Consider the following 18,517-nt stretch of genomic DNA (forward strand, 5'->3'; position numbering starts at 1 on the left):
CCTTCTTTCTCATTGATGCCTATTAGTCTCACATTGTTCATCTTTGCATCATCTTGCAGGTGATGAATTATTCTTTCCTGCATCCTCGTTTTTAAGAGATCCTTTCTTACCTTTTCACTAGCTGCACTAACATCTTCTAGATCTGAATCTCTGTCTTCACTTTCACTAAAACTGTTTTGCAAGCTTGTGGTTGAGGTTTTAATTTCCTCTATATCTCTTTTACTCTGCTTCATGAGATCTATTTCTTTCCTGAATTGCTCATTCAAGGAATCCACCATTTTTCTAATCTCTTCTATTTTTTTTCAATGTCTTCTTTAAAAGCAGTTATAAATTCTTTTACTTCAGTGTTTTTTTTCAGATTGGGTTTCCTCCCTATGTTTCTGTAGTTGCTTCTTTACTTCAGGTGCTATGAGTTCTGACAACTCTTTCTTTATTTCAGAAAAGAATTGCGCTCTGAGTTCCTCTATAACTTTCTGTTGTTGCTTATTTACTATCGATGCTATTAATTCATGCATTTGAGCCGAGCTAGTGTTCTCTCCACTTTTTCTGGGTGGGCAATTGGTTTCCTCCATATGTATCTGCATTTGATTCTTTACTGCAGATGTTATTAATTCAGGGATTTCTTTTTTTATTTCCAATCTGTGTTCCTCTATACATTTCTGCAGCTGTTTCTTTATTTCAGAAGCCATTGATTCATTGCCTTCAGCTGTGTGATTCCCAATTTGTTCTGTGTTAGTGTCCTCTGCACTTGTTATGGGTGGCCTTGGGTTCTGAGGTTGCATTTTGTTCATTCTCGTCATTTTGTGTAGCACTGTCTTCTGACCTTTGTTGTAGATCTTCATTGTAGTTATAACCTTAGCAAGTACTGAAGTTCAGGTGCAGATCGGGCTTGGGCTAGGACTGGGACTGGGGGTTTCTGGAGCATGGCAGAAATTCCTACTGGGCAGGTGGGGTGGGGGAGGTGCTGCGGAGTGGTTGGGGGTGTCCCAAGGGGGTGAAAGAGAGTCTCACCCACTCTGCACCGGGGCTGGGGCCAGTAATAGGTCCCGCTGGCACAGGGTAGCCAGAAGTTCTCTCACACACTCACCGGGCCTAGGCTAGAACTGGTCTGGGGGTTCCCAGAAATTCCTGTTCAGTGGGCAGGTTGAGGGCTATATATTTACTTTTTTATTGCAGAAAATTATTATTTTTGTGACATAAACTTAAGCAGACTTCTTTATATCATAATACACATTCATATAGTGCATCTCTGTCATGATTCTAGTACGTGCTCCTTCTTCCATACACATATTTTGTTCTCTATTTTCAACTTAAAAGGATATGAAAAACTAGAAACTAGAATTAATGTATATGTAAATACTCAATTATACTTCAGTGATATCCCAACGTCATAAATTTCAATCAGTTTTGTAGTTAAAGCTATTTGTATGCAATGCTTTTACTCAACTGTGGAAACCAGCATTAACTCTTCAGAACCAGAGGCAGCAAATCTGAAGTGCACTTCCCACTTGTCATCACTTTCCTGTTCCACATCTTCACAGCCTCACAGTCAAGGTCAGTCAAGGTCAGAGTGAAAGTCATGAGGCCTCACCATGTCCTTTCTTTTTTTTTTAATATTTATTTATTTATTTATTTATTTATTTTGTGTCTGTGTGTGGCCAGCTCAGCCCACCAGGAGGTGGGGTTGGCTGGCATGTGGTGCTGGGGGATTGAACCACTGTCACTGTGCTTTGCTTAGCTTAGCTTGTTCTAAGTAGGTGCTTTAGACCACTGAGTCATCTCACCAGCCCCACCATGTCCTTTCCATGATCTTGCCTCCCCTGTAGTGGTTTCCACTTCATTGAATTTGCAAGAGGCAGTCACTGTATTTTACTCAGCTAGCCTTGGCTTACTGTATCACTGCTTTGCTTTTTCAATTACACATAAACCATTTTAAAATTCATATATGGTATACACTGTCCAATTTTTATTTTATGTGTTTAATTAATTGAGTGATTTTAAGATTTACTCATTTTCAATGATAGTTAAAAATAACAGGAACATGGTCAGCCAAATAGTTTGGTGGATTAAAGCATCTGCAAGCAGGTGCAGGGGCCAGGGGTTCGATCCCCGAGCCTACTATGCTGGCCCTGCCCCCAGGGTGCTCTGAGATGGCAATTGAGACTGGGTGTGGTGGTGTGCATCTGTAAGCCCAGCTCTTGGGCTGCTGTAAACAGTTAGATCACTATGAGTCAATCTAGTAGTGAAACCCTGAACACCCTGTAGACCCTTCCCTAAAATAACAACAACAAAAAGGGATATTTCATTGAGTGTCATCTCAACCCTATTACACCTGAACATCAAAGGTGTCACTTATGCTTTATCATAAAGAAAATATATGAATGAAATAATATTCTATTTACACTGAATTTTTATCTTGTGTTATGTTATGTTATAAAACATTCAAAAAGAGCTTTTCCTCATTCCGCAATAGATACAAAATGCTAAATGCACAGTTTCAATAACAGAAAATTGCCAATTGCGTTGCAGTATTTTATTTTACTGAATTTTGTTTTGGGGAGCTTTTAGTTAACCAATGAATCAAGCGAATTATTTGGAGTGGTGCTTGGGATTTTACACACTTTGGATTTTAAATTTTTGTGCTTTACTCTTACTTTTACACTCTAGAATTATTATTATCATTATTATTAGTATTATTATAACGACATAATGTCAATCTAAAATAACTAAAAGTTAAATACATGTGCTGTTTGGGTAATCGCTATGCTCTGTGTGTCTTGCGCGCCCCCTGCTGGTTCTAAACACTCCTGACGACAGGTTTATGACTGGTTCACACTGAGGTTTCCCTCACTGTGTTTCTCGTACAGTAGTACACGGCCGTGTCCTCGGTTTTCAGGCTGTTCATTTGCAGATACGCCGTATTCTTGCCGTTGTCTCTAGAGATGGTAAATCGGCCCTTGACAGAATCTGCATAATATGTGTATTTTCCAGTCTCACTGAGAGATGAGATCCACTCCAGTCCCTTCCCTGAAGCCTGGCGGATCCAGTGCATGTGATAGCTACTAAAGGTGAATCCCGAGGCCACGCAGGAGAGTCTCAGGGACACCCCAGGCTGCACCAACCCGCCTCCGGACTCCACCAGCTGCACCTCAGCCTGGACACCTGCAAACAGAAAGATATCCTACTCGGGAAAATGTAACACACCTCCATTATTTACCTCACTCGTGCCACTCACAATTCAGAATCTCTTGGGTTCTTTCATGAATTACCTTTCAAAATCACAAGTAGGAAAACACAGTTCAGCGCCAGCTTCATGGTGTCCTGTCTGTGCTCAGTCTTCATCAAAGAGTGAGAACAGCTGGGCTCCCAGGGCTGGGCTCCTCTGCAGAGCTGCAGGGTCAGGGCTGGGCTGCTTTTCATTAGCAGAGGGAGGCCCTATTTGCATGGCCTCCTGTTACACTGCCATTAGATTATATAAGCCTTAGAGAGAGGATTCCAAAACCCATGACGGTTTTGAGAGGTGTTTTGGAATATCTCTGAAATTATAGAATACTCTATTTCCTCCTAACCAATTTTCATGCAATTAATGGATATGGTAATTTCACACATTTGCAAATATGAACAGAGTGAGAAGCATAGTGACCTAAGACAAGCCAACTCATATGTTATAAAAAAAAAATGTCCCATGTAATAGGTCCTACAGTCCTGCCCACAGTACTCAATAGTTGACAGCAATTCCAAAACATAGTGGTCATGCCTCATGCTGATTGACAGACCTCTTCTTCTGCTGAGAAGAAGTGACAGTATCTTACTGTATTCCACGATGTTCATAATAACATTCACAAGCAGTTGTCTTTTTCTAGCATATGTTAGAGAATCTGGAATTTTCTTTTCTCTGAATAAAGATAGTCTCGCTAGAGTACACCACTTATCACAAATTTTCCTTTCATTTCTTCCATTAAAGTTCTTTCCTATAATTTTTTTTCCTGTAGAGAATTATTTATTGCTGCATGAGACTGTCCCACCCCATCATGACAAAATATCAGATTCATTTTACATGATGATCAAGATAATTCTGTAACCCAGAGCTTCTATAGTCTTAATATTTACAGTTTTATATCCAATGTATGAAAGCTGTTTTAGCTCTCCCACAGAAATTCATATGGAGATGAAAATACACGTGTAAATATTCATTGCATGTAGAGAAAGCCCTTTTGTTTCTGGAGGCTGAAAAATCCATATCTGCACTAGGAAGGACACAATGTGAGTTCTTCCCAGTGGATCTGATGTTGAGACAGATGGAAACTCATATTGACAGGAGGTGCTCACTCCTGGAAGATTCCTTCTGTATAGCTCTTAGTAGGATAGTTCCTGGTTCTCTGCAGAGCCTGAGGGTCTTTGTTGTGGTACAGAGCTTTCTCAACATTGGTTAAGCACCCCTTTGGGGTCTCAAGTAGCCCCCTCTTCTTGCTCCTAAGAAGCAATATGTGATTTTATGCACTCCCTGTTTCAGGAACAATGACCAGAAGCCAGAGAAAATGTTAGCCCTGTTTAGTCTTTACATCCTGCTTATACACATTTTAGGTTTGACTAGTAATCACATTACCTCATTCTCAGGAATTTGACAAGAATGCCACATCATTGTCACAGATTTACATTTCCCAAACATGGTTGACCATCTTCCGGCCATGAACATTGTGTGTGTGTGTGTGTGTGTGTGTGTGTGTGTGTGTGTTGGTGTATTTTTTGGGTTTTTTGTTTTTGTTTTTGTTTTTGTTTTGTTTTTTTTGTTTTTGTTTTTGTTTTTTTGTGTGGTACCAGGGACTGAACTCAGGACCTTGTGCTTGCCAGGCAAGCGATTTTTCTACTGGGCTATCTCCCCGGCCCCGAACATTGGGTTTAATGTTTACCTATTCCCAAGTTGATTTAAGTATTTATTTCTATTTTTATAACCTTATCTTTTTCTTAGTGGACTTATGATCAGCTACATGAAAAGTGGTGAAGTATTAAGTTCATCTACATTTTAAGTGAACTTAAGTGATTTCTTTTAAAATGGAGTGCCAAAAAAAAAAAAAAAAAAAAATAGAGCCTCTTTTGGCCCTCCCAAGAACACAGTGATTCCTGAGATCACAGACAGATTAATAACATTATCCTGTCTGCATTTTTGCAACAATCACATCTGAGAGTCTCCACAATAAAAAAGAAACCTGCTTTATTCCATATTTGTGAGATTAGCCCTGTAAATCTCTGAGAATATCTTAAATATTGAGATACCAAAGAAAATTAATCCAAGATGCAATATGAGCTTATCTAATAGCTCCAAAGCATTTGCATGAAGATTGCACTCTTGTATATGAAGGTGGAAAGGACCTAGAAGAAGTACAATTATTGGAGTCTGCCTTAAGGTGAAGAATGATGTCTCTGAGGTCCATTGCTTGAGGCATAGAGCCTCCCACTCTGGGAGAGGACTCGAAGAGCAAAAGCTGGTCGCGGGGCTGCCTATGCTTACAGATGAGGATGGCTTTCACAACATGAAGACTAGCAAAGTGTTCCCAGAGATAATAGGCCTGTGAGGTACGTACAGCACACATGCCTAGGCACGTGTGAATAACACATACCATCAGATCACATTCCATGTGCATACCTACACATCCATTTCAAGGTCCTGGCTTAAATGAATTTTCATTTTCCACTCTCCCTTTGCTCATTAGTGAGCTCAAAGAGAATATGCTAAACTGGTATATTCCAAGGTTTTCAGGCCAGCAGTTGAATGTTATCATTCATTGAACTGGGAAAAACTTGTCTCAAGATCAAATTTTCTTATAAATTTTATAGATTTTTGGAATCTCAATTGATTGTATTTGTCTTTATGCATGTGAAATGCACTCAGATAGGTGTGTTCCTCAGTTTCTGTTAGAATATATTTTTCACCTCAAACTTGCCTACAGTTTTTCTGCCTCATAATAAATATTTCCATTTCTGTACTGTAATTTCTGGCCTCATGAAATTCAACTCCGCTTTACAGTGATGCATTATTTCTGTAGCAATTTAAATTGTTTGATGACGACCTTGCAGCTGTCAGACTCCCTGCTTGGTGGAGAATAATGTTGTATACAAAACTCAGACCTGAGAAGAAAGCATGATGCTGAAAGGCCTCAACTCAGTGATGGAGATGGCACTTGCCTTCAGATAACCCTTACACAGCCACGGGACCCAGTACTTCTTTACAATTGTGCATTACAAGTTTTCCCAGTAAAATACAGCAAGGCATCTCCTGATTCCTTGCTATGGAGTTCTATAGCAAACACTTTATGGAATACCTAAGGTCAGCGTGGTACATGGAAACTACCAGTGCCATTAATTAGATCTCTTTAAGAATTCTCCATGAGCTGACATTCTGTTTGCCTGTGAGTCAGGAAGCTGTGGTTGAGAATTCATGAACAATTCATTATGGAGTTCAAAGTCCAGCCTCGCCCCTCATACTGGGACACCCAGAGCGTGGGACTGAACATTCTAACCTCCAGTGAAGAGGTATCAGTGCTGGATGCAAGAGCAACACTGTATGTTACCTCAGCTGAGTACAAGTGTCCAAGGTCATCACCACTGCATTTGAAAAGAGAATAGACCTAGCAGAGCCCTCATCTGTGATGCCACAAGGCAACTGTTCTGCTGTACTATAGTGTCACACCTGTGATTGGGCCAAGTTCTTGCTCTTCAGCCTGGTGCCATCTCAATTCATTGACTGATGTATATCGATTTTTTGAAATTCCTTTATATCCATATCATTTCATTAATAGAGACTTGAATCCAGCATACTGAACTCCTTTCATCCTATTATGTGTATCCACCTGAACATGGTGTCAACATCATTCTATTACTGATTTTGTACAATAGTTCATAAACTATAGGTTAGATTTTTGCACTGTTTTCTTTAGTAATACACTGTGTGATATAGCTTTTTGTTTTATCTTTCCTAATGGTGTTCTGGATGAGTTTTATGCACATATAGTAAGGTCAAAGTTTGCAAATACAATTACATAAGATTTTGCATATTGAATCATTTCTCATTCTACCAGAAGAAGGCTTAATCTGTTCCATACCACAAGAAAACTGGTGATTAATTCTAATTATTCGTTGTGTAATTCATGACCCCCACAGTTCTTGAAAGCTGTTCTGTTTGTGTGCAATTATACAAAAAATTCTGATGTTATATGTCAGCAAAGTGACACAGAAGGTGTTTTTTTGTATGTGTTAGCATGTTTCAATGCATATTCATGCATTTAAAGGGGATATTGATGTCATTTTTAAGAGTAAAAATATCCCATGCATGGAAATAATTTCTTTGATCATCCTCTGTGGACTGATAGACTTAGATGCTTTCTGAGTTTTGGTTGTCATGAGGAATATTTATAGGAATGTTAACTTGTATGACTATGTGAAAATGTGCACTTTCAACACTATGACACAGAGCAAAATGAGTCAGAAAATGATGAAGCTTAAGCAAGTCCAAGGGTATCAGCATCAAAAGTGTCTGCAGGGTCTTAGTGAAAGTTCTGTTGTGTGGAGTCCCAAGAAGTGCTGGTTTAGTACAGTCTAAATAAATCAGACTCAGTGATCCTCCTGTTTTCAGCCTCCCAAGAGACAGGATATCATGCCTGCATCTTGTACTATGAATAACCAAAGACAACAACATGCAATGTATTAATTATTGAAACTGTCCTACTAATCATTTTTGAAACTATCTCATTGCTATTTGTTTCTCAATAAAATTAATAATAAAAAGTAAAAATAAATTTTAAAAATTTAAAAAAGAGCTGGGATTACAGGTGTGCACGACCATGCCCAGTCTCAATTGCCATCTCAGTGCACCCCAGGGGTGGGGCCAGCACAGCACACTGGGGATCAAAGCCCGGCCACCGAGCTCTGCCTGAGCAGGTGCTTTGGTCTGCTGAGCTATCTGGCCAGCCCTTCTTTTTCTTTTTTTAAGTACTGGAATAAGTCTAAAGAACAGAAAAATCCTTGTTTTCCTTCATGTTTATTTAGTCAAGTAAGATCAGCTCATCTCACTGTGTCCTTGCCCAAGCATCTCGTTCACTCACTCTGTGGAATATTAACAAAGATAGGAAGAGAGACAAATGCGTCGAATTAAATTTTATTATTTCCCCACGTAATCTCAATGCAAATTTGCCAAATCTGACAATATTAATAAATTTGACAACTTTTCTAATTATCTAACCTTTGCCTTTTTTTTTGACCTTTACTTTTAAAACATATTTACACATCATAATTGCATAATTTGCTTTAAGGCAGTCTTCAGCATTAGTCTAAAGATTCTGAGATAAAAAATGATGCAAGTTCTGAATGTCAGCAAATATTGCTGTCAATATTAGAGATTTATGCTATTTAAATCAAATAGAAGGTATAAGTATTGGGTGTTTTCTTATTTTGACATAAAAATATACCATGCTAATTTTTTCACACCATAAATTTTTGTGATTTTTATTGTGGAAAACATTATTTTGTTTTGTTTTGTTTTTGTGTTTAGTGCAGGGTCTACAGCGTCTCACTACACAAGTCCAACTTGTACTGATTATCGGGCTTTCAGCTTCCCAAGCGCTGGGATTACAGGTGCACACCACCACGCCCAGTCTCATTCACTTCTCAGCGCACCCCAGGCACTGGGCCAGCATGGCAGGCAGGGCATTGAACCTCTGACCCTTGTGTCTGCCTAAACAGGCACTTTAATCTGCTGAGCTATCTGGCTGTCCCCTGAAAACATTATTTTTAATAATCCAGATTAACCAGACCTCTTTGTATCATACTACGCATTTGTGTAGTCCATCTCTCTGATGATTTCAGTAACTTCCTTTCCTTCCATACACATCATTTTCCCTATTTTAATTTCAAAAGAATATAATAAAATAGAAAGAATCCACTTGCAAACCTTCACCTACATTTCAAATGAAGCTTACAGTATCACATAAAGTTCAATCAGCTTTATAATTGTAACAATTTTACAAAAACCTACATCTAAGCACTTGAGGAAATCAGCAGGAACAACTCAGTGCCAGGTGAGGCAAAATCAAGTGGCCGTGCACTGCTCCCTGATCATCTCTTTCCTTATCTCACACCTTCACAGCCTCACACCCAGGGCCAGTCAGGGTCAGCACGAAGGTCAGCAGGCCTCATGGTGTCCTTTCCATTATTTTGTGTCACTTGGAATGTGTCACTGCTTTGTTTTTCTGTTACACATAGAGCTTTTAAAATTTGTATACAATATACACTGTACCATTTTTATAGTTATGTGTTTAATTATTTGAATAATTTTGAGACTTAACGTGCACATGCGTTGATAGTTACACATAATAGGAACATTTGATTCTGTGGAATCTCAACCCTATTACACCTGAATATTTTAGGTGTTTATCAACTATGTTTTATACACAATAAAATATATAAAATAAAAATATATGTTTATATTGTACTTTTATCATTTTACACAATGTTATAAAACATTGAAAAAGATATTTCCTTCATTGTGAAATGGACACAGAATGCAAAATGTACAGTTTCAACCACAGAAAATTACCAATTTTATTACATTATTTTATTTTACTACATTTCTTGTCTTTGGCCCTTTTATGAAACCAATCAATCAAATCAATTATTTGGAGTTTTAGTGAGGGTTTTACATAGTTTGGATTTTAATTTTTGATGCTTTTCTGTTAGTTTTACCTTCCAACATTGTTTTCAAAAATGACATAATGCCAACCTAAAGTAATTAAATGTTTTTAACACCATAAAACAAGTTTTTTGCAATAGTATAATTAATATAATTACACACCAAGGGAAATTAATAACTAATTTATACAACGACATTTGTTTTTATTAACATAAAGAATATTTAAAGTTGTTCTTACTTTTAACTACCACTTATGAAACTAAGTGACAAAATAATAGTGAAATTAATTAACATACAATCTCATTAATTCTTTTTAAGATTTAAAGTGACTACCAGCCAGTTATTTTTATAAAAGAAAACAAACCAAAAAGAAAAAAGAAAACAAACCAATTCACTATACAATAAAAATCAAAAGTCTTCATGTTGGCGAATGTGTCATTTGTGGAGACTGAGTTAGGGAATTTAAAGAGAATTTTACACATAATATCTTTTTTTTTGCAATAATGGGGATATTTTATTTATTTATTTTTTCATGCACAACTTGATTTATTTTTGTATAGCTTGTATTTGCTTCTTTAAAGTAATTAAATGGTAAATGCCTATACGCTTCTGGTAATCTCCATGTTAGGTGTATCTCGCGCACCCACTGCTGAAGCTAAGCACCCCTGCAAGGAGGTTTATGAAAGGCTCATCCTGAGGTTTCACTGACTGTGTTTCTTGCACAGTAATAAACAGCTGTGTCCTCAGTTTGGAGTTTGGTCATTTGCAGATACAACGTGTTCTTGCCATTGTTTCTGGAGATGGTGAATCGGCCCTTGACAGAGTTTGCATAATATGTGTACACTCCAGTCTCAGTGATAGTTGACATCCACTCCAGTCCATTCCCTGGAGCCTGGCAGATCCAGCTCATCTCATAATCACTGAAGGTGAATCCAGAGGCCACACAGGAGAGGCTCAGGGATCCCCCAGGAGCCACCAAGCTTCCTCAGACTCCACCAGCTGCACCCCAGACTGGACACCTATAAACACAGAGACATCCAGCTCAGAAAAATGTCACACATGTCCATCGTTTATCCCGCTTGTGCCCCTCACACACACAGCACCTCTTGTTTCCCATGAACTACCTTTTAAAATGGCAAGAAGACAAATCCAGTTCAGTGCCAGCTTCATGGTGAGCTGTCTGTGCTCAGTACGGACCACCAAGAGAGCACAGCTGGGCATCTAGGGCTGGGCTCCTCTGCAGAGCTACAGGGTCATGGCTGGGCTGGTTTTTAACAGCAGAGGGAGGTCCTATTTGCATGTGCTCCTGCAGTATAACCAGTCTTATTTAAGAAACCTCATAAAGGAAAGAGTCTAAAACACATGACAGGTTTTAGAGATATTTGGAATATCCCTAATGGTACAGAATACATGTTTTCCTCCTATGTCTATAGAGTGGTAAACACTTAATGGTAACTGTTTTTCTTTTTCATACATATGTGTAATTAATGGATTTGGTGATTTCACACATTTGCAATTGTGAATAGAGAGGGAGAAGCGTAATGTCTTATGAGATGTGCTCTCTTGTATTAGGAAGACATCCCAAGGGATAGATCCTACAATCCTGCTCACAGTTCTCAATTATTGTCTGAGCAATTCCAAGATATGCTGTTTATGCTCCATGATGATTTCCAGACTTCTTATGATGAGGAAACACATCAGGGGCCTGGGGAGATAGATCAATAGGATAAGCATGTGCCTGGCATGTGCAAGGGCCTGAGTTCAATTCCCAGTTCTGCCAAAAAGAAATAAAAAAAGAAAGAAAGAAATATGTCAGGATTGTACTATATTCCAATATGCTCATAATAGAATTGACAAACGGTATCTTTTCTAACACATGTTCAGAAACCTGGCATCCTCTTTTGGGTTTTTTTTTCTGAATAAAGATAAGAGCTCTCTGTGGTTCTTTTCTCTCTGAAATATCATAAGTATTTAATATCTCTAATATACAATGCATGAGTTCTCATAAATTTTCCTTTCCTTTTCCATAATTGCCTTTCTTATAACTTCTTTTATTCTAGACTTTCCTGAACCAAGATAGTTATTACTGCATGAGAATATCCCTCACATGGTGGCTAAAATAGCAGATTTGTTTCATATAATGATCAAGATAACTCTGTATTCCCAAGTTTCTAAATTCTTAAGAATTACAGCTTTCTTATCTTTTTTTTTTTGTGTGTGTGTGTACTGGGAATTGAACTCAGGACCCTGAGCTTGCCAGGCAAGTGCTTATTCGACTGGGCTCTCTTGCTGGCCCAAGAATTGCAGTTTTATTACCAGTATATGAAAATTGTTTAGGCCTTCCCACAGAAATTCATACTAGGATGAAAAATACATGTGTAAATGCACTCTATCCCCACAGAAATTCCTTTGATTGTCTGGAGTTGGGAGACTTCATATTAGCATGGGAGAGGGTACAATATATGTTCTCCCCAATGTATATGAAGCTGAGACAGAAGGGAAATTCAGATTGAGAGGAAGCCCTCATTCCTCAGCCTCCTTACATGCATCTCCCCATAGGACCACTCCTGGTTCTCTGCAGAGCCTCAGGGCCCTTGTCCTGGTCCAGAACTTTCCCTACTTATGCTGAGCACCCACCCCCTCCTGGTGTCAAGCAGCACCATCTTCTTGATCCTGAGAAGTAGCAACTGATTCTGAATGCTGCCTCCTTGTCATGTTAGGAAAAAAGACAAGAAACCCTAGAAAATGTCAGCCCCATTTGGACTTCAACTCCAGGTTATACATATCTTAGGTTTCAGTTGTAACTACATTACCTCATTTTCAGGAATTTGAGAACAATCCTACATAATTGTCTCAAGGTTTACATTTTCCCCACACCACTGATCATCTTCTAGCCATGGTGCATTGTGGTTTAATGTTTATCCTATTCCCAAGTTGTCCTATTTATTTCTATTTTTATGATGTTATATTTCTCTTATTGGGTTTCTGATCACCTACATGAGAAGGATTGAAGGAATGAGTTCATCTACATTTTAAGTGAACTTAAGTAGCTTCTCTTAAACTGAAATTTCACAAAATGAAGTCTCTCCTGTCTTATTATCAAGAACACGATGAGTCTTGAGATCACATACAGAACCCTCACATGATCCTGTCTGAAGTTTCCAAAAGTCACATCTGGGAGCCTCCACCATAAAGCAAAGGAACCTGCATTGTTCCAGGTTATTGAGAATAGCTTTATAAGGCTTGAGAATGTCTTAAATATTGACATGCAAGTGGGAAGTAATCCAGAATTCAATGTGAGTTTATTTGGTAGCTCCAAAGCATTTGTAGGGATGAGGGGTACATTCTTTTATATGAAGGTGGAAAGAATATAGAAGAAGTGCAAATTTGGAGTCTGCCTCTGGGTGGAAGATGTTCATTGGCTCTCAAAGATCTCAGTGGTGTCCCTGGGGTCCTTTGCTTCAGGCCCAGAGCCTCCCACTCCAGGAGAGGACATGAAGAGGAAAAGCTGGTCATGAGCTGGCTGTACTTACAGATGAATGATGGCTAGCACAAAGGTCCCAGGGAGAACAGTCTTGTGACGTATAGACAACACATGTGTATAACTACATGTGAATAGCACATACCATCATGTTGTGTTCCATGTGCATATCTACACATCCATTTCAAAGTCCTGCTTTAAATGATTTTTTGTTCTCCTCTCTCCCTTTACACATTCCTCTATTGCCATATTTCAAGCCACCAGTTGAATGTTCTCCTCTCATTGGACTGGGCAAAGCAAATCTCAGGACCAAAAGTTATAAATTTTACTGACCATTAGACACTCATGATTGTATTTGTCTTTATGTATGTGAAATGCAATCAACTATATATGTTCATGGGTTTCTGTGAAGATATCTTTTTCACCTCAAACTTCCCAACATTTTTACTACCTCACAATAGATATTTGCAGTAGTGTACTGGAATCTTTAGTCTTGTGAAATCCAACTCAGGTTTGCAGTGATGCATTATTTCTTTGGGAATTTAAGTTGCCATAGGGACACCTGGAGTTTCCAGACTTGCCATTTGGTGGAGATAATGCTACATGAAATTCACAGCTGGGGGGCTGGTGAGATGGCTCAGTGGTCTAGGGCACCTACTTAGAACAAGCTTAACATAACACAGGGACCACAGTTCAATCCCCCAGCACCACATGCCAGCCAGCCCCACCCCCTGGTGGGCTGAGCTGGCCACACACACACACACACACATACATACATACATACATACATAAAAATAAACTCTTTAAAAAAAGAAGAAATTCACAACTGAGCACAAAGCCTGGGACTAATAGGCTCTCAAATGAGTCATGGAGGTGGCACTTGACTTCAGGTAAGTCTTGCACAGTCAGCAGACCCACAACATCTTTGTTATTGGTGCACTAAAATGTCTTCCAGTATTATACAGCAAGGGATCTCATGACCCCTTTCTACTGAGTTCTACAACAATTACTTTACAGATTACCTTAGATAGGCATGGTAAATGGCTACTAGCTGTGCCACTAATTAGATCTCTTTATGCAGTTCCTCCATGAGCTGAGATTCTCAGTTTGTCTGTGAGTCAGCAAACTGTGTCTGAGGTGTCATGAACAATTTATTATGGAGAGCAAAGTCCAGCCCTGCCCCTCGTGCTGGGAGATGCTGACCATGGGACTGCACGTTCCGACCTCCTGTGAATAGGCACTAGCTTTAGATGCAGGAATAACTCTGTATATGACCTCTTCAGCCAAAAGATGTAAGTTCCCAATATCTTCACCACTGCATTAGTGTTATTTGTCTACTTTGGAAATAGAACACGCCCATGGGAACCCTCCCCTGTGATGCCACAAGGCACTTGTTCTGCTGTACTACTGTGCCACACCTGTGGCTGGGACATGTTCCTGCTGTTCACCCTGGTGCCCTCAATGCACTGACTGAGGTATGAAATTATTTTGTGTGTATATCATTTCATGAATAGAGACTTAAATCCAGTAATGCTGTCTGTTCGCCATTCTGTTATGTTTATACAGCTGTGCGTGGTGTCAATATCAGTGTATCACTGATTTTTACAATAAGTCTTGAACTGTAGGCTAGGTTTTGCACTTTATTCTCCAGTAATATATGCTATAGATTTTAGTTTAACTTTTTAAATGATACTCTGCATGAGTTTTACTGTATAAAGAGAGATCAATTCTTCCAAATACAATTACATGGAATTTTGTATTAAATCATTTCTGAGTCTACTAGAAAAATGCTTAATCTGTTCTACACCACCAGAAATCTGGTGATTAATTCTAATTATTCACTGTGTAATTCAGGACTCCATGCTCCTTGGAAGTTTTTGCTTTGCTTTGGTGTGCAATGATATGAAAAATATTGATGTCATGTGTCAGCAGAATCATACAAAGGGGTGATTTGATATGAATTTTTGCATTGATATGTATCCAAGCATATTAATGCAATAAAAAGTGTGTTGATTTCATTTCTTTCCATGTGAAAAATATCGCATGCACGGACAAATTTCTTTAATTTTCTTGCATGAACCAGTAGACTTTTAGATACTCTGTAAGTTTTGGTTGCCATGATGAATATTTATAGGCATTTTAGGTTGTAAAACTGTGTTCAAGTATACAGTTTCAACACTCTAAAGAGAGGGAAATGAGTCAGAGCAGGATGAAGAACCCAAGGACTCAGCAGCTAAAGTCTCACCACGGTCTCACTGCAGCTGCTCCTGTGCAGAGTCAAGAAGTGCTGGCTTTTGGGCAACTTGATCACACTGAGTGTTCCCTGGCACCCTCTCCAGGACTGCCTATCCCTCAGCTATGAAAAGCATGGTCAGTTGGTCTTGACCATGTCAGAAGTAAGGTTTGTGCCTGGGCTCACACTGATGGCTCCTCCCTGCAGATCCAACTTCCATTCAGACTGTTACTGGGTTCCCCTGAGCTTCTCCAGCACCAGATGACCAAAGTGGAGTTATTTTGAGACAAGAGGTAATTTGACCCACCCTGACTATATATGATGATACTTGTGAACTAAGATACTGCACTGCAGATGGTAATTTGTAATAGTAGTTTCATGTTTGGAGTGCCTGTCATTCTGGTATTCTGAATATGGGCAGCTTGTCATGACATGCCAGTTACTGCGCTGATGTCTCTTGGGTAGGTGGATGTTCAAGAAGAAGGGGGTGGTGAATGAAAGCAAGAGACCGGAAAAGGAATATTGTGGGACTGTCCTGCTTCAAGGTTGTATATAGTGAGATTTTTGGACTTATGTGCAAACATGAGAAGCATAGAATTCTTTATCCTATTTTAAAAATATAATCCAATTTTTAAATGTTTTATTATCATATTATGTAGGGATTTAAAGTGCAACATATCAATACTTGATGAAAAATATCGGTTCCTTATTATGCCTAAGATGTTTGAAATGCGGTGAGATAGTGAGGTTAAGCTTAATAGCCTAAATCGTTTGATAATAACAATAAGCATGTCTTCTGGATGGTTAACAACCTAAGTTTGCAGACCAAAATTAGAGAAAAAGGAGGGCTACAAGGAAAGCCAACATTTTGGACCTAACCTTCTAAGGTCAATTAAGACTCAGGACATATGAGAACTTGTACTGTAATGTCATGTACCTCGGTGGGTCCCAAATTTTCTGATCAAGAAGATTATGGGGCCAAAGAGGAAAGTGATCGATGACATAGAGTGTGCCTAAGGAGAGTCACATAGGGAGAAAACTCTCTCTCAGGCTTTCACAGAGAGCACATTGGCCAAGCAATGGCCATGACTCATCCACATGGCTGACACTGACAAAGGTTCTACAATCTGAGGTACAGGATCTCAAGATAAATCCTGAGGGGATTTCACTGACCTTCTCAGACCCAAAAGCTACAACTCTTGTTGCATAGGTCCTGCTTTACCGTGGACTTAACCATCCAGTAGAAAAGTATGAAGACGAAATATAGGAAGTAAAGCCATGCTGTTAGGTTGAGCTGTGGGGGACTCTGGTCAACAATTTCTGACATTGCCAGTTAAACAGAAGACCCAATGCTATGTGCTACTGGACTCTTTTAGAATATTTTGCTGAGTTTACACACCTATAATATTCAATAACGGAACTTAGAACAAATGGGGTATACAGATGAATGTCCATTTTGTATCTATGTATTCAAAGTGGTTAGGATAGATATATAGTTGCATTCTCTTAATGAATAGAATGATTTGTTCTAATGGTGTTTGTAAATAGGATCTCAAGTCTGCATCTTGTACAGCAATTAACCACTAAGAAGAATATATGCAGTGTGTTATTTTTTGAATCTGTACTTCCGATTTGATTTGAAACTGTCTCATTGCTATCTGTTTATCAATAAAATTTTGGAAAAAAAAGAGGTAATTTGAGTCCTACAGAGTTAAGAATGGCTTTTTCTATTAAAAATATGCTGGCCCTACCCCAGGACATGCTGAGATGCCAATTAAGACTGGGCATGGTGGGAGCTTGCTCCTGGAATCTCGGCTCTTGGGAGGCTGTAAACAGGTGGATCACTATGACTTCAACCTAGTAGTAAAACCCTGAACACCTTGTAGACCCTTCCCTAAAATACAAAAAAAAAAAAGCCTCCTATTAAAAATAAACGTATTTAACTTAAACTTCAGCAGTAAGGAAAGATCAATTCAGGGTATGTGGGATCACTATTACATTCCCCTTTCTGTCTTTCTGATGCATGCACAGTTTTTTCTCATTTATTTGCCATATATGCTGTGTCATTTTGATTTTTGGTAGTGTCTTTTGTTGAATAAATTTGTGAAGCTGAAACACTTGCAGTGACAGTTAATTCCAATATGAGCATTTGATTCAGTGGCATCTCAACTCTGATACAAATGGGCATTCTAGGTGTTTATCAATGATCTTTTTTGGGAAAAAAGTAAAATTTGAAATATTAAATGTGAAAAGATAATGAATATAATAAAACAGGAGCATTTTATGATAAATAGTATCTATTAATGTACCAATCAATAGCTTGAAAGCTAAACATGTGTGTTTTGAGGGATGAAAACTTAAAGAAAAATGGAAAGATTTATTTTGTAAATACCTAAATTGTATGTTACATAATAAAATTTCTAATTGTGCGGGCGGGGAGCTTCTGCTCTGTCCTGCGCCAGCCCGCTGCTCCAGGGCCTGGCCCGCCACATGAAAGAGGCATTTCCCCGTGTTCTCCAGACCTCCCCCACCCGGCCAGACCCAGAGCAGCCCGCAAGACCCAGCCCAGTCCACCCTCTGTGTGAGAACTCCCGCCGGGACTTGGGCCCTCCATATCCCACTGACCCGAAGCCCTGTGAGTGTGGGAGAGAGCTTCTACTCTGTCCTGCACCCACTCGCCACTCCAAGCTAGACCCGCTGTGTAAGAGGCCTTTGACCTTCTTATTCAGACCTCCCCCAGCTGGCCAGACCAAGTGCAGCCTGCCATTTGAGTAAGAACTGCTGCCACACTCTTGGGAGTCCTGCAGACCCACCAAAACACAACACTGGTGAGTGTGTGGGAGAGCTTCTGGGCTCTCTCACACCCACTCCTCATACCCCTCCAGACCCAGTCCAGGCCTAGCATACAGGCTTGAGGTAAAACCCTGCAGCTAAAGTCCCCACAGTGAGAGACTATGGTCAAAACCACACAGCTAATCCAGGAACAGATCATCTTACTAGAGGTGTACAGCAAGCCCACCTCTAAGGGCAACAACAGTAAGGAGCTGAGCACAGTAGCCTAACCCAAGCCAGGCACAACTGCATGAACAGAACTTGGTATATCAGTACCTGAATTTCATTA

At 39.3% G+C, this 18,517-nt stretch overlaps 1 pseudogene and 2 gene segments (V, D, J or C); all 3 read right to left on the reverse strand.

Annotated features, from left to right (window-relative positions):
• Positions 1-2,830: 2,830 nt before the first annotated feature.
• LOC101562840 lies at positions 2,831-3,345 on the reverse strand. The segment is given in 2 exon segments: positions 2,831-3,162; positions 3,270-3,345. Coding segments are annotated over 2 exon segments (405 nt in total).
• Positions 3,346-10,370: 7,025 nt separating this feature from the next.
• On the reverse strand, positions 10,371-10,852 carry LOC101563241 (annotated as a pseudogene).
• Positions 10,853-11,019: 167 nt separating this feature from the next.
• LOC101563631 overlaps positions 11,020-18,517 on the reverse strand; it is a 21,668-nt gene continuing 14,170 nt past the window's right edge. The window contains 1 exon segment of the V gene segment in view: positions 11,020-11,035. Coding sequence covers positions 11,020-11,035 — 16 coding nt within the window.

This window comes from Octodon degus, unplaced genomic scaffold (genome assembly GCF_000260255.1).
Source record: "Octodon degus isolate 3935 unplaced genomic scaffold, OctDeg1.0 scaffold00255, whole genome shotgun sequence".
NCBI classification, from domain to species: domain Eukaryota; kingdom Metazoa; phylum Chordata; class Mammalia; order Rodentia; family Octodontidae; genus Octodon; species Octodon degus.